Source organism: Hakea prostrata, chromosome 3 (assembly GCF_041222555.1).
Source record: "Hakea prostrata isolate BN-2017 chromosome 3, UWA_Hpros_2, whole genome shotgun sequence".
In the NCBI taxonomy this organism is placed as follows: Eukaryota; Viridiplantae; Streptophyta; class Magnoliopsida; order Proteales; family Proteaceae; genus Hakea; species Hakea prostrata.
The window spans coordinates 60025664-60039421 of record NC_142602.1 but is presented as its reverse complement, the minus strand read 5'-3'; the positions used below and the strand labels follow the sequence as shown (position 1 = coordinate 60039421).

At 39.1% G+C, this 13758-nt stretch overlaps 1 protein-coding gene across 1 annotated transcript; it reads left to right on the top strand.

The window, feature by feature from the left end:
• Positions 1–9770: 9770 nt before the first annotated feature.
• On the top strand, positions 9771–13202 carry LOC149022636 (O-fucosyltransferase 19-like). Its single transcript, XM_089147319.1, has 8 exons — positions 9771–10505; positions 10907–10979; positions 11079–11149; positions 11252–11340; positions 11428–11560; positions 11635–11867; positions 11966–12442; positions 12603–13202. The coding sequence occupies exons 1-8, from the start codon at positions 10008–10010 to the stop codon at positions 12835–12837; spliced, it is 1809 nt and encodes a 602-aa protein (XP_089003445.1). The 5' UTR covers positions 9771–10007; the 3' UTR covers positions 12838–13202.
• The last annotated feature ends 556 nt before the right edge of the window (positions 13203–13758 follow it).

Here is a 13758-nt window from a genome sequence, read left to right as displayed (position 1 = left end):
CAGTTGAATCTTGGAAACCCTAATCCTTGAAACCCTAACTTTGTGTGATCATCTGGAGAACCTTTCGGTAACCTCCCATGTGAGGGAAACCTCATGGGTAATGTTTAGGTTGATCTAAATTTAATATTCTTTAGTTTTTCTTGTTGTTATTGGCAAATCATTAATTCCCTCCCTCCTGTGATCTCAACCTTTTTCATGGGAGCCAAAAAGGGTGAAACCCTAATTTCTTGGATATATGTTATTGACCCTATTAACAGCCAATCAATGTGTTTTCTTTACTAGAATCATAACTTATCATCCTCTAATTCATTATCCTTGATCCATACTATATTCCCTTCATGATCTATGTTTAACCTAATTAGGTTAACCTTTTGGTTCCTAAGTTGTAACCTAGAAACTTGAATTGATTAATGGTTGGATGTCCTCTATAGACTTGGATGCTTCCATTGAAGTTTCCCCCTTATTTTGTACATTTTTGAACCACCAAATTTGGATTCATATTCTAAAATTTCTGATTCTTGAAGGCTACTGTCTCTGTTGGTCGACTCATTGGTCGACTCGGGCAGTAGACCAATCAGTCGACCAATGGGTTACAGCAACCCCATTCTTGATCTGTTTTGATTGATTTGTGATCTTTCCCTCTATGTATCTTTCCTAACATATTGTATACACTTGTTTAAGACTTTCTTCTCAGGTTTAGTCAAGGTCTTACTTAATTCTCTAAGTTCCTTTACGAGTTAGAAGGTAAGGACTGTTATCTCCTTACCTACATAGATCACATACTCTCTAGTTTCTATCTTTATGAAACTATGAGTTTAATTACTGTTTGTATACTTTTACTTCTGATTTACTATTGTGAGAATAGTAGCACTTGTTTAGGTAATCTTTTTCATTATTCATACTTATATGAATTGGTTATTATCATGTTGTTAATGATTAGATCATGACTTTATATTCTCTTTTGTATATGATGAACTGTTGACTGTGTATGTCAAGTCTGATATGAGATTGTGACTGATTAGGTATGATTTGGGATTGAGAGGTGTCCTTTTGACACTTCTGTCCTTGGACATTATTGGAAATAGTATGGGATGTTTCTGGGGTTGTCCATCGACGCTTTCCCGAATTATTGATTGTCATACCTAGGGCTGTCTAGTAGTGTTTGGCTAGGATGTCCCCGTTATATCAGACCCAAATCAAAAGGGTATTGAGACCGAATGACCCATGGCAGCAATGGTGATTCACGGCACTCAAGACCGGTAACCAACCCGTGAGAGGACGGGAATCACATTGTGGGGGCCATTTATTGGACGGTTGCATATGGCTAGACTTGGGCTCATGGGCTCAAGACCGGTGAAATGATCCGTGAGGGGACATGAGAGCTTCCCGTTTACCATATGTGGATAACCAGTAGGGTTGATGAGTCCGTAGTCCGGGACTATTAGGACTCTAGTGGAAAGGATACCAGAAAGGATCGCCCGGGGCGAGGAATGGAAGTATCTGGACCTGAGTTGATGTAACTGAGTAGATGACTTGCATTGGGCTAGGCTTTACCCTGACATGCGCTGGTACTTATGCCAAATGGTTGTGAGAGAGAGTGTTGACTTAACCCCCTGCCATGGTTTGTCCTGAGGGATGCCGGACCCACTACCAACAGGAGCCGTATGCGTGACCTACCCAAAGAAGTACGGTGCTATGACTTAAAAGCATGTCTGCCAATAGAGACTAGCATACATAGAGTTTAGATGCATATATACATTATTTGTTTCATATTGCATTGCATCTTTTTATGGTTTGCTTCCATGTTATTTATGTTTTTATGGATTAACTACATTACTGAGTTTCTTCGAAACTCATTCCTTTTTGTACATTGTTTTGTTAGACTATTCTACAGGTACTGACTACTATGAAGAACCATACACTGAAGCGCAAGCCGATGAAGCGTACTACACGCAAGGTGTTGGCGACAATCAAGATTACTCTGATGATCCCTCAGTTGATCAAGTTGTGTACCACGATTAAAGACAACGTGTATTTGGAACGTCTCAAATGGATTGATGAAGTCCACTATTTTGAAGATGTCATCTATAGGATAGAAAACTCTTATGTTTGGTTATCTTTCTTAGTTCCTTTGATTTAGTTGTTATTTCTTGTAGACTTACATACTGCGTTTCGTTGTATTTTGTGGAGTGAGTTTCCGCCTCTCTCTACTTCTTTTGATATCTTTGGATATCTGGTATCATTTTCCGCACTCTGATTATATTGTTTATTCACTTCTTGTTTTGAACCTTATTTGTAATATTGAACCTTGATTATTTCCTGTTTATGATTATGTTATTGTATATGTGGGAGGATGATTTCCTCGATACTTGATCTTCGGGGCTGTGGATCACACTCTCGGGAATGCCAGTTAGGGTACCGGCTGGGAGGATGTGACAAGGAGTCCAAACCACTCAATCCTCCACTGCCCATTTTGAGACACCGTATTTGCCCTATCTCGCTCCACCTCGCCGCAAAACCAAATCATTGTACTTGTTGATCCATGAACCATTGTCACCATAAAATCACATTCATGGGCATGAAAGGTCTCTTCCCACCACATTTGAAAGACCCAATCCCCTTACCAATTACACCTCCTTCTAACCATTGATCGTGCCAAAGAAGTGTAGACTTTCCATAAAAAATTAAGTGACGAATAAGATGCACTACAATCGGCCGGACCCGAAGAATTGCCTTGAAAGAAGTAGAGCAATTCGACAATTTAGGAAGGGACCAAATAGAGCATCTTCATCCATCTAGCTTTCACAAATTCCGTCCAACAAGTTTGGTTCTTTGCGGCCACCACCAAAAGATTCCTCATGAGAGCAACTTTATTCCACTCTCTAATGCTATACATACCTAGACCTTCTTCTTCATGGGGGGTGCACGTCACTCTCCACACTACGTTGTAAGATCTTGATTCGGCCGAACCGAACCAAAAAAACTTGACCATAGACTTCTTCAACTGTGTGACCACTCTTTGAGGGAGGCAGAAAACATTCAATCAATACACAATGATTCCCATGATAACTTATTTGATGAGGGTCAACCTTCTAGCATAAGACAAAGATTCCGCTTCCAATTAATTTTTCAACTCCATAGAACTAGGAAGTTACTCCTAGACGACAAATGGGAATCTCCAAATCTTTCCCAAATAAATATCAGTGGTAGAATTTTCGATTTGTAAATTTTTCTTTTTAACCATGAGAGGTGATTCTGTGAAATCCAGCCCTAACCCTAACCCGGAAACCCTGTTGTCTGTAGGTCCGAAGACCCGAAGTGAAGATAGAAGGCAACTATGGGCCATCTCAATAGAAGACATGTTGTTTGACCCAGAACCCATGGAAATTGCTGATGGTATTTCATATTTAGAAACCTTGTCTGAGTTGGAGAAGAAACTTCACATTGATGAAGGAGAGCCTGGTTGTTGGACCTAAAGCCTATCCGGACATGGTTTTAAGGCATCCCTCCATGCTAGGTTAGTTGTTTGAGGAGTTGTGAGAAGTCCATCCAAAGATATTGAGGATAGGACCCTTAATTCCCTATTCGGAGTTGCTTGACATGGTTGGTCAACTGATTGGACAATTGGCCAGTTGACCAATCGACCAACAAGGACAATATGGTTAGATTGGTAAAATCCTGGTATATTTAGGAGTTCTTGTTCTATTTAAAGGGGGAACTCCATGTTTTTGACTCATAATCAATTCTAAACTTCTGAAGAACGTGGGAAGAACCCTAGGACTTCCTCTTTGAAGCCAAGGAAGATCCCCAAGCATCCGTTCGAGTTTCTTTATCGGTTCTTCTTCTAAAAAGGTTAGTAATCGAATCGTCTCTTCTTTGATCTATTCACTCTTCTATTATTTTGATCTCTTGTGTATGAGAAAGGTATTACACTACTGTAATGGCTTCTTCTCTGGTTCTCTTAGCCCTAGAGTGAATCCCCCAATTCACTCGATGTTCTTGAAGTTCTTGAAGCCATATGACAATGTTTTTTGAAATTGATCTTACCTGAGATCTTGATCACTCCCTCATTATTTTTTTACTAATCTTGGTGATTGTGGGAAAGGTCTCCCAACAGTGTTAAAATCTTTCCTTCTATCACCATGATTGCTGGGTTGATCCCTATTTTCCTTTTAACCATGGGAAACCAAAAAGAGGGTGATTTTGGGAGGAAACCCTTGGGTAACCCTCATGAGAGGGTATCCAAATTGGGGAACCATAATCCTCTTTTAACTCGTTGGATCCTTCCTAACACCTTTCTTGGTTATAAAATTTCTATTTCTCTTTACCTAGGGTGAATCATTATTCTCCCTAATCTTTTCATGAGAGCCACGGACTATATACAATGAAACCCTAATCCTATGGTTCAATTAGGATTCTACTTTTTGACCATGTTTTGATGCTTAGACCTTCTTAGATAGTCTTACTATGTTTTTAGGAAACTCCCTTTCGAATTTCAGAGCAATCGGACTTCAAATGAAGAAGTTATGACCAAATTAGGGTTTTTCTGCCTCGTTGGTCTACTGGTTGGTCTAGTGACCCAATCGACCAACCAAGCTGCCAACAGTAACAGCAGCTTGTTTCTTCATCCAATTTGATCCGTTTGACTTCTAATCTTCTAGGGTTTATTCCTAATGATTGTTATATGCTTGTTTTAGGGTTTATTTGCTAGTCTTGGACCTCTCCTTATTATTCTTCAGAAATTCTTCGACGTTTGTTTAAGGTAAGGACTATTGATCCCTAATAACCTAATATACATATCTACTTGTATTTGGATTGGATTACATGATCATACTACTACTGTATTAATCTTCTTATAATTGTAATGCTGCTGTAGTTTCTTCAACTACAGTAGTACTTGTTCATATGATTCAATTATTATTTCAATCTTGTATGAATGATAACCTACTTATGTTTGTATTATTAGTTGTGATTTTGAATGACTGATTTGGCAATGTGATTGCCTAGGTTGTGATTGGGGAATGGGGAATGCCCTTTTGGTGTTTCTGTTATTGAACACCAGTGGACGTGGTATGTGATGCATTCCTATGGTGCCTTTGGCGCTTTCCTTAATTACTGGTTGACATACCTAGGGCATGTCTAGAAGTGTTTGGCTAGGATGTCCCTGTTATATCAGACCCGATTGGAAGGGAATTGAGATTGAGTAACCTGTGGTAGCAATGGGGATTTGTGGGCGCTCAAGACCGGTGAATTATATATGTGAGAGGACATAGATCACATTGTGGGAGCCATTCATTGGTACTGGTTGCGAAGTGGAACATGGGCCCTTGGACATCAAGACAGGTGAAATGATCTGTGAGAAGATATGGGGACTTCATGTTAACTTGATGTAGCTGATCAATAGGGTTGATGAGTCCGTAGTCCGAGTTGGTTGTAGCCACAGGATATGCTGACTTTAGGGAGAAGGATACCGAAAATGATCTCGAGAGGGGAGGAATGGAAGTATTTGGATCCAAGTTGATATAACTAAGTAGAAGACTTGCATTTGGTTAGGCTTAACCTTAACATGTGCTAGTACTCAGACCAAACGAAGGTGTGAGAGAGTGTTGACCTAAAGCCCAACCAAGGAATATCTGAGAGGGATGCATGACCCATTGCCAACCGGAGAACCCAAGATACCCAGATGGTTGAGGGAGAGTGATTTTGGACCCTACCTAGAGGAGTATGGTGCTATGACTTGAAGCATGTCTGCCAATAGAGACCAGCATACATAGTGTTAGAAGCATATCTACATTGTCTGTTTCATTTCATATTGCATTCGGTATGATTTGCTTTCATGTGTTATTATGTTATTATGGATTGAGCTGCCTTGCTGAGTTCTTTTGATCTCACTCCTTTTTGCTACATTTTGGTTAGACTTATCTGTAGGAACTGATGATTATGATGGTCAGTACTATGAAGACCAAGTTGATGACTCATATGATATTCAAGGTACTAGCTACGGTGACAATGTCAGTGAAGACTATCAGTATGGGACTGATGCTTATCAGAATTAGTTCGACTCTTGCACTTGTGTGCCAGCGATGGGACATCGTCTCTTCTCTTTTTGATATTTTATAGATTCGATGAGACCTTAGTTTAGTTTTGTTTTCCTTATATTTTGGGAACCGATTGTAATATTTCTTTTTGATATACTTTTCCACTACTACTGTGGAGTATATTTTCGCTACACTCTACATTTGATTTATTCTATTTGTATCATTTTTTTTTCCGCACTCTGACTGTATTTTTGAACCTTATAATTGATCTTTTGATTAATATAGTTAACTTTGATTTAATCTTATTTTCAATTATATTATTGTATATGTGGGAGGATGATTTCTTCAAATACCGGATCTTCGCGGCAGTGGATCACACACTCGGGTATGCTAGATAGGGTACCGGCTGAGTGGATGTGACAGATTCAATTTGCAAAAAGCTAACACCGTTAAATTGGTGATTAGAGTTCGAATAAGGGCAAAGCTCGACTTGTTACAAGGAAAAATGATTTTTTATATATATAATTTTACAATTTTTTTACTTATTTTATTAAATTTAATTATTACAATTTCGAGGGATGGGTCAGTTGACAAAAGACCAACACTTTCAAAGGTCAAAGTTTGAATTGCCTCAGGACCAGGGGCGAAGCCCCACCTATATTAATTAAATTTTCTCCTAAAGATGTAATCATGCAATTAAACTGACTTGATACCGTAAATAAAAATAAATAATTAATTATTGTGGGCTGCTTAGCTGTCCGCAACAATCTGTAAGCATTGATGTCAACGACGAATCCAGATCATCACCGTGTCAGGGGAAAACTCTGTGCTCCCCGACGGCTTTACCACCACAAATCCTTTGGGAACCATAGTTAAAAAAAATACTAAAAAAAAAAAAAAAAATCCCATCACCCAACCCCTGGTCCCTGTGTATTTATGGTGGTAAAGCCGTCGGGAAGAGTGCTCCCCCGACGGGCAGCAGATCTGGACTCGATGACCGCGTCTCTAAGGGAAGGTCTGGCAAAGCGAAAACCTAGTAGTAGCTTATCTGAAGTGATATGTGAAAAGTCTTTTCTGAAAAAAGAAAAAAAAAAGTATGAAGGAATCTCCAAAGTTGTTTCCGTAGTTCGGTGGAAAGTTTTTAGATCGTTAGAAAAAAATAAAATATGAAGGAATCTCCAAAGTAGTTTCCGTTGTTCGGTGGAAAGTTTTTATATCGTTAGAAGTGAATGATATTTCCTTTCTTTGTTTCTTTTTCTCTTTTCTTTGTAAAGAAGTAAATGATAACCAATGTGTAAAACACAGTGTCTATCCAATCAATCAAAGTTTTATCAGATTAGCCGAATTTTATTGATCTTAAACCAAATAAACATTCACATCTAACCACATACTTACACGTTCGGATGTCAGTTCATATTATGTGTCGTTGATTGAATATATATAGTACAATACCAGTATTGTTGGGTGTAGCCGTATCAACAAACCTTGGTGTGACCATTGGCTCACATATCAAATCACATAGACCACACTGGCTGAGCCCATTGTATTATGTATTCAAAAAGTCTTTGTTTTGGTTGATTGGTTATGAAGTGGGATATGTGCTTAATACCCTGCATGGTGCCGTCTGAACCCTCCCCTGGTGGCTGGGACATGATGAAATCACCTCTTGGTAAAATTTAGGGGATAAATATCCACACTTCATGCATCAATAGGGCTTTCCTCTCGCCACTTCTAAGTTTGTTTTTTTTTTCCTTGGTTCAAGTCTTCTAAGCTTTGAATATGGCTAATGTTGTGGCCGATAAACTAGAAAAGATAGTTTTGTCGATTCCGAGCTCGAAGTCATGACTTTTACCACTCCATGAATAGATGACTCTATGGACATGAATGAATGAGTTTCATAAAAAAAAAATCTTCTAAGTTTTGAATCCTTAACCTGCCTATTTCTTAGCTGGGGCCAATTCTTTGGTAATTCAAGCATAGATCACTCAACACCCATTTTATACTACATACCAAAACGGTTTTATATTTAAGCAAATATGGTAAAGTAATGGTATAACGTAGGTATGATGGTGGTATGAGACAGTTTTCTCGTGGTAATTTTTCAGAAGGTTCAGCAGGTCAATCACCAAGTTGGGGTTGGAGGAGTATTTTTTTGGGAAGGGAAGCCTTGAAACAAGGTCTGGGTTGGTTTATTGGTAAGAGGGTACTTTGTGGATTCATGGGTTGATCCCTGGTTGCCTTCTACAACTGGAATGTCTCCAGCTCGTTCACGAATATTTGTGGATCCACGATGCAGTCAAGTAGCATAATTTATTGATCAAGAGTCGATGACATGGAAGGTTAATGTGGTTCAAGAGGTGACTCATCCGGAATATGTGCAGAAGGTACTCTCCATTTTGCTTCGGCAATTTTCAAGTGAGGATCGTTTGTTTTGGTGAGTTGGAACAGTTGGAAGATTTACAGTTAAATCCTACTATCATCTTTTAGCGGCCATTAAGGATATGACAACATACTTCGCGAGGCTCAAGTCGTCAACTGATACCAAAGGAGGTGTGGAAGGTACTTTGGAGATGTAAAACATTGCCTAAAACCCATAGTTTTCTATGGAGGGGTTGTATGGATGGGCTTGCTATGGGTGTAGCATTGTCTCATCGTGGAATGCCGGTGTCTCAAATGTGACTTCGTTGCAGTGACCAGGAGACTGTTGGGCACATTTTTTTTAAGGTTGTAGTTATGCTTGCATGATTTGGTATAGGTTGTGTTTGGGTTTCAGCGCATCGGATGGTTCTTCGCCTTTACTGTCTAAACTTGTACAACCTTTTTGTTGGTTAGAACTCTAGATAAGAAAGCTCAGCGGTGGTTGTGTACACTAGGTTCTTTTATTATGTGGCGGTTATGGTTCTCTTGATCAAGGTTAGTGTTCTAGCATAAAGAAACGCCTCCTCTAGTGGTTATTAGGAAGGCTCAAGCAGTGGCTACGGAATTTTAGCAATCCCAGGACAATAGAGCTTCAACAGCCATGCCTTCTGAAACGCTAATTTCTAACAGAGATGTTAGTTTTGCTTTGCAACCATCTTTGGTTCAGGTGGGTATTTTCTGTGATGCAAGCTGGATTCAAGGACATTTAAAGGTGAATGGGTTATGCATTCAGAGATGGCAACTGATCTTGTATTTTTTTTTTCTTCTACCTGCTAGGTAATTTTGACTCCTATCTTTTAGGTGAAGCTGTGCCTACGCCATCCTATGAATGACGTCTTGTCCCAAGATTTTACACGGGTTTGTCTTCACTTTGACAGTGCTAGATCTATTAAGTACCTTCAACTGGCAGAGTGCCACCATAGTGGTTGGTGTTAAGGATATGCTCGATATATTATCTGTTTATGTGATCAATTTAAAATTTGTAATTTTCATTTTATTTCAAGAGCATTTGATGCCTATGGTAGATGCTTTCGTCCGGGAAAGACCCATCACCTCGAATAGAACAATTTGGCCACAATCCATTCCCTGAATTGGTGCTTCGGCCCAATCTGAGTGTGTAACTCGGTAATTCTAATAATATCTACTTTTTACCCAAAAAAATAAAAATCTATCCACTTCAATATCCGTATCTGTTCGATGCCGATACGTTACATAGTTACAAAGTTATCAGACAGAGAAAGGAAAAACATATAAGGGACAGAGAAGCAAAAAACCGTCTCACACTCAAAGTTTCCAAATTCAGAAGAGGAAGAAATTTACAACAACGACGGAGAGCAGACCTCACCATTCGCCACGCTTTTAGGAAAGCGTATTTAGAAACCTCGAAAAATTCTCGACAGAACAACAACATGAAATCCAAAGAGAAGAAGAAGAAGCTACGGTTCTTCCATTAAAGGCCTTCGTCAAGCTTTTCTCTCTTTCCACGTTACTCTGTTTCACGTTTATTCTCTGTTCTTCGTGGGTAGTTTCGTTCTTCTATGTCTTTCCCTAATGTCTACCTCTGCCGCAACTTCTCGTACTCGAAGGCCGAGAATCTGGTGGCCCATGACGAGACGAAGAGTGGTTGATTCCTCAGATGAAGAAGCCAATAGCGATGGAAGTGATTCTGGGAATCGTCATCACAACCCTTTTATACGGTTTATATTGTTTCGTCTTAGACTGGTTTATCTGCCGAAGCCATGGCTGCTTGGCATTGAGAGCACCGTTCTGTGGCTGGTCTCTGGGTTGAAGTCTTTGAAATCAGGGAGACACATGGGTCGTAGGATTTTTCTGATGCTCATAATTTTGTTGGGCTTCACTGTATTTTTGATGTTTTCTTCACTCAATCATATAGATGTGGATTGGAAGAGAAGAGAGAATCGTTACTTGATTGTTCAGACCTTGAAGGATGATTGGTCCATGGCACAGAAGGTTGTGAAGGAAGAGGAGCCCAGCGAGATTGTCTCGTCGAAGCCGTTCTCGGAAAAGCTTTTGATACCAAAGAGATTGGTAAACCTCCTCTGTTCTTCGGTTTGGTTTGCTTTGGTTTGCTTTGTTTTGCTTTGTTTTGCTTTGCTTTTCATGGATTAGTTCACAGCAATTTGATTCTGTATTTGTTTCAACCATAGATACATTACGTTTTGAATGAATTAAGACTTCTATTTAAGGTAACAACCTGTTTGATCTTTTATTTTATTTCCCAAATTATTCTGCAATTTCGAGCTTCAAAATCCCATTAAATTGGGGTTTCTAAACTGCGGAATTTTTTCTAAATTGGGTCTTTGAATTTGATATTTTCTGATTTCTGGACAAACAGATACTCCTGTTTTTTACTTCTTAATTTTTTTTGGTGGGTTGTTCTCTGTTAACGTAGATTTGAAAGGGATTCAATTGGTTTTTATTGCTCACAGACACCTGAAATTTGGATGAAACCGAACAGCAATAATTATTATCAATGTATTGAACGAACACGGAACAAAATGAGTATGGCTTCATCTCCAACAACCACTATAGCAGATTCGTTGATTGTTTGTTCTTCTGAATTTTTCCCTGCTATCATTTGCTAATTTATTTAATTCTTAGGGAAGGGAACGGGAAACAATGGTTATCTTCTAGTTCATGCCAATGGTGGATTGAATCAGATGAGAACAGGAGTAAGAAAAGCACCCTTTCTTAGCTATTTGAGATGTTTCTTGGTGTTGAATTTCATGATATTTGATGTGACCTTCTTCTTGTAATTCTTTTTAAAAATGCAGATATGTGATATGGTTGCAATAGCAAAGATCATGAATGCCACTTTGGTCCTTCCTTCTCTGGATCACCATTCTTTTTGGACAGATCCAAGGTCAGGGCTATTGCATCTTCATCATCGTCATCAGTAAAATATAATCCAATATCGCAATTCTAGAACTTTTTTCACTCTTTTTTGCAGTGATTTTAAAGATATATTTGATTGGAGGCACTTCATAGAAGCAATGAAAGATGATATCGAGATAGTAGAATCTCTTCCAACCAATTGTGCATCCATTAAACCCCTTGCAAAGGCACCTGTTTCCTGGTCCAAGGTCTGTATGATTCTATTCTCCTCCTGTCTTCATTTCTTGCTTGAATTGTAAGGGTTTTAATTAAAATTCTGCAGGCTGGTTACTACAGAGCGCTGATACCGATATTAAAGCACCATAAGGTGATGAAGTTCACACATACCGATTCAAGACTTGCTAATAATGGCCTCTCGAGCTCAATTCAAAAGCTTCGTTGCCGAGCTAATTATGAGGCACTCAGATATACAAGAGAGATAGAGGAACTTGCTCAGAAACTAATTTATAGACTGAGGAACAACAGTAATAACCCTTTTATAGCTCTTCATTTGAGGTATTCATCTGTTACATAGCTACATGGTTTCTCTTGAAGGGAGTTGAGTTAGTGAAATATATTTTGTCCTACAGTAACGTCTGATATTAAATTTACAGATACGAGAAAGACATGCTTGCATTCACTGGCTGCAGCCACAACCTTACCTCAGAGGAGGCAGAAGAGCTCCGTCGGATGAGATACAATGTGAAGCATTGGAAGGAAAAGAATATCAATAGCAAGGAACGACGGGTTGAAGGAGGATGTCCAATGTCCCCTAGAGAAGCTGCTATCTTCCTCAAGGCCATGGGTTATCCGTCCACCACAAATATCTACATAGTTGCAGGGGAGATCTATGGTGCTACAAGCATTGCTACATTTCGTGCTCAGTATCCCAATGTCTTATCTCATTCCACCTTAGCCACGGAGGAGGAATTGGGGCCTTTTAAGCATTATCAAAATCGTCTTGCTGCATTGGACTATATTGTAGCATTGGAGAGTGATGTCTTTGTTTATACTTATGATGGGAATATGGCTAAAGCAGTGCAGGGCCACAGGAGATTCCAAGGATTTCAAAAGACCATCAACCCTGACAGGTAAAGATGTTTCCTGAAACAACAAAATGTAAAGATTTGCAAGGAACATACACTAAAGTTCTTTGTCAGCCGCATGTTTGTTGTAGTTTCTTATTGACTGAAATGCTCTGCTGGGCGGCTGATGATATCTCAGTTTCCTTTGTTTTTTTGGTGTGGGCAGAGAAAAATTTGTGAAGCTGTTTGATCAGATGGATAAAGGTGTAATATCCTGGGAGGATTTCTCAGCAAAAGTGAAGCGCTTACATGTAGACAGGTTGGGAGCACCATACATAAGACAGGCAAAAAAGTTCCCAAGATTGGAGGAGAACTTCTATGCAAATCCTTTCCCTGGTTGTGTTTGTGAGAAATCAGCAGCACAAACCAGCAGCAACAAGAGATTTGCTGTGCGAAGATAGAATTTTAAGCTTTTGATGAGTTGTAGGGGGTGATCATACTGTACATGACCAGCATTTTTTCGGTGGTACAGCAAGGGGGAAAATGCGTAAAGGAGATGCAATTTACCAGCCACTCCTGCTCACTGTAGATTTTGGTTGCTTTATAAGCAAAGAAAGCCAAACACAGAAAATATTTTATAGAGCTGAAAACAAAAGAATCACCCCACTGAATCAGGGTGAGTTTGATGAAGACCTGAAATATAAATTCATTTCATCGATGTGAGTACAGTTACCATTCTTTTTCCTCCTTCATTGGTTGATATTCTTTGACTAGTTCCTTCATTTGATTGTAAATTACCACGGCTTGATTAGGATTCCATTGTTGATTCAAAGAGATCATGACAGAAGAATGTTTAACAGGTCCTGTCTAAATAAAACCACTTCTATTTGTTGGACTAAGGTGTCTATTTATTTCTTCATATTATCAGATGGAGACCGAAGCTTACATTTCCAATACTAGATAACACACTCACAAGACAAATGAATTAATTGCACTCAGAAAAGGAAAGATTCAACCACAATAAATCTTCACAAAGTATAAACCTTACAAATATGTTGGTGTTACCACAAATCTTCTCTCTCTTTCTCTCTCTCTCTCTCTCTCTCTCTCTCTCTCTCTCTCTCTCTCTCTCTCTCTCTCTTCATCCTCCACTCTTTCTCACTTTTCTTCATCAAAATTACATATTGCAAATGGGAGAGATTCATTCCTATTTATAAGAAAAAAAAATTTACCAATTCAATGCACAATTAGTGTGGATGGATATTAGAAATTAACCTGTGATTAGGGTTAGAATAGAAGACAACAAGAGGAGGAAGGAGAAGAAGAAAACACTAGCTTTTACTTGGTTTGGTTGAATAGAGCAACCTACGTCCATAGGAGTG

Coding starts and splice junctions, on each gene's coding strand:
- LOC149022636 (XM_089147319.1), top strand. CDS start 10,008: ATGTCTACCTCTGCCGCAACTTCTCGTACTCGAAGGCCGAGAATCTGG. Junction 10,980..11,078: donor ACGAACACGGAACAAAATGA/GTATGGCTTCAT, acceptor TTTAATTCTTAG/GGAAGGGAACGGGAAACAAT. Junction 11,561..11,634: donor CACCTGTTTCCTGGTCCAAG/GTCTGTATGATT, acceptor AAAATTCTGCAG/GCTGGTTACTACAGAGCGCT.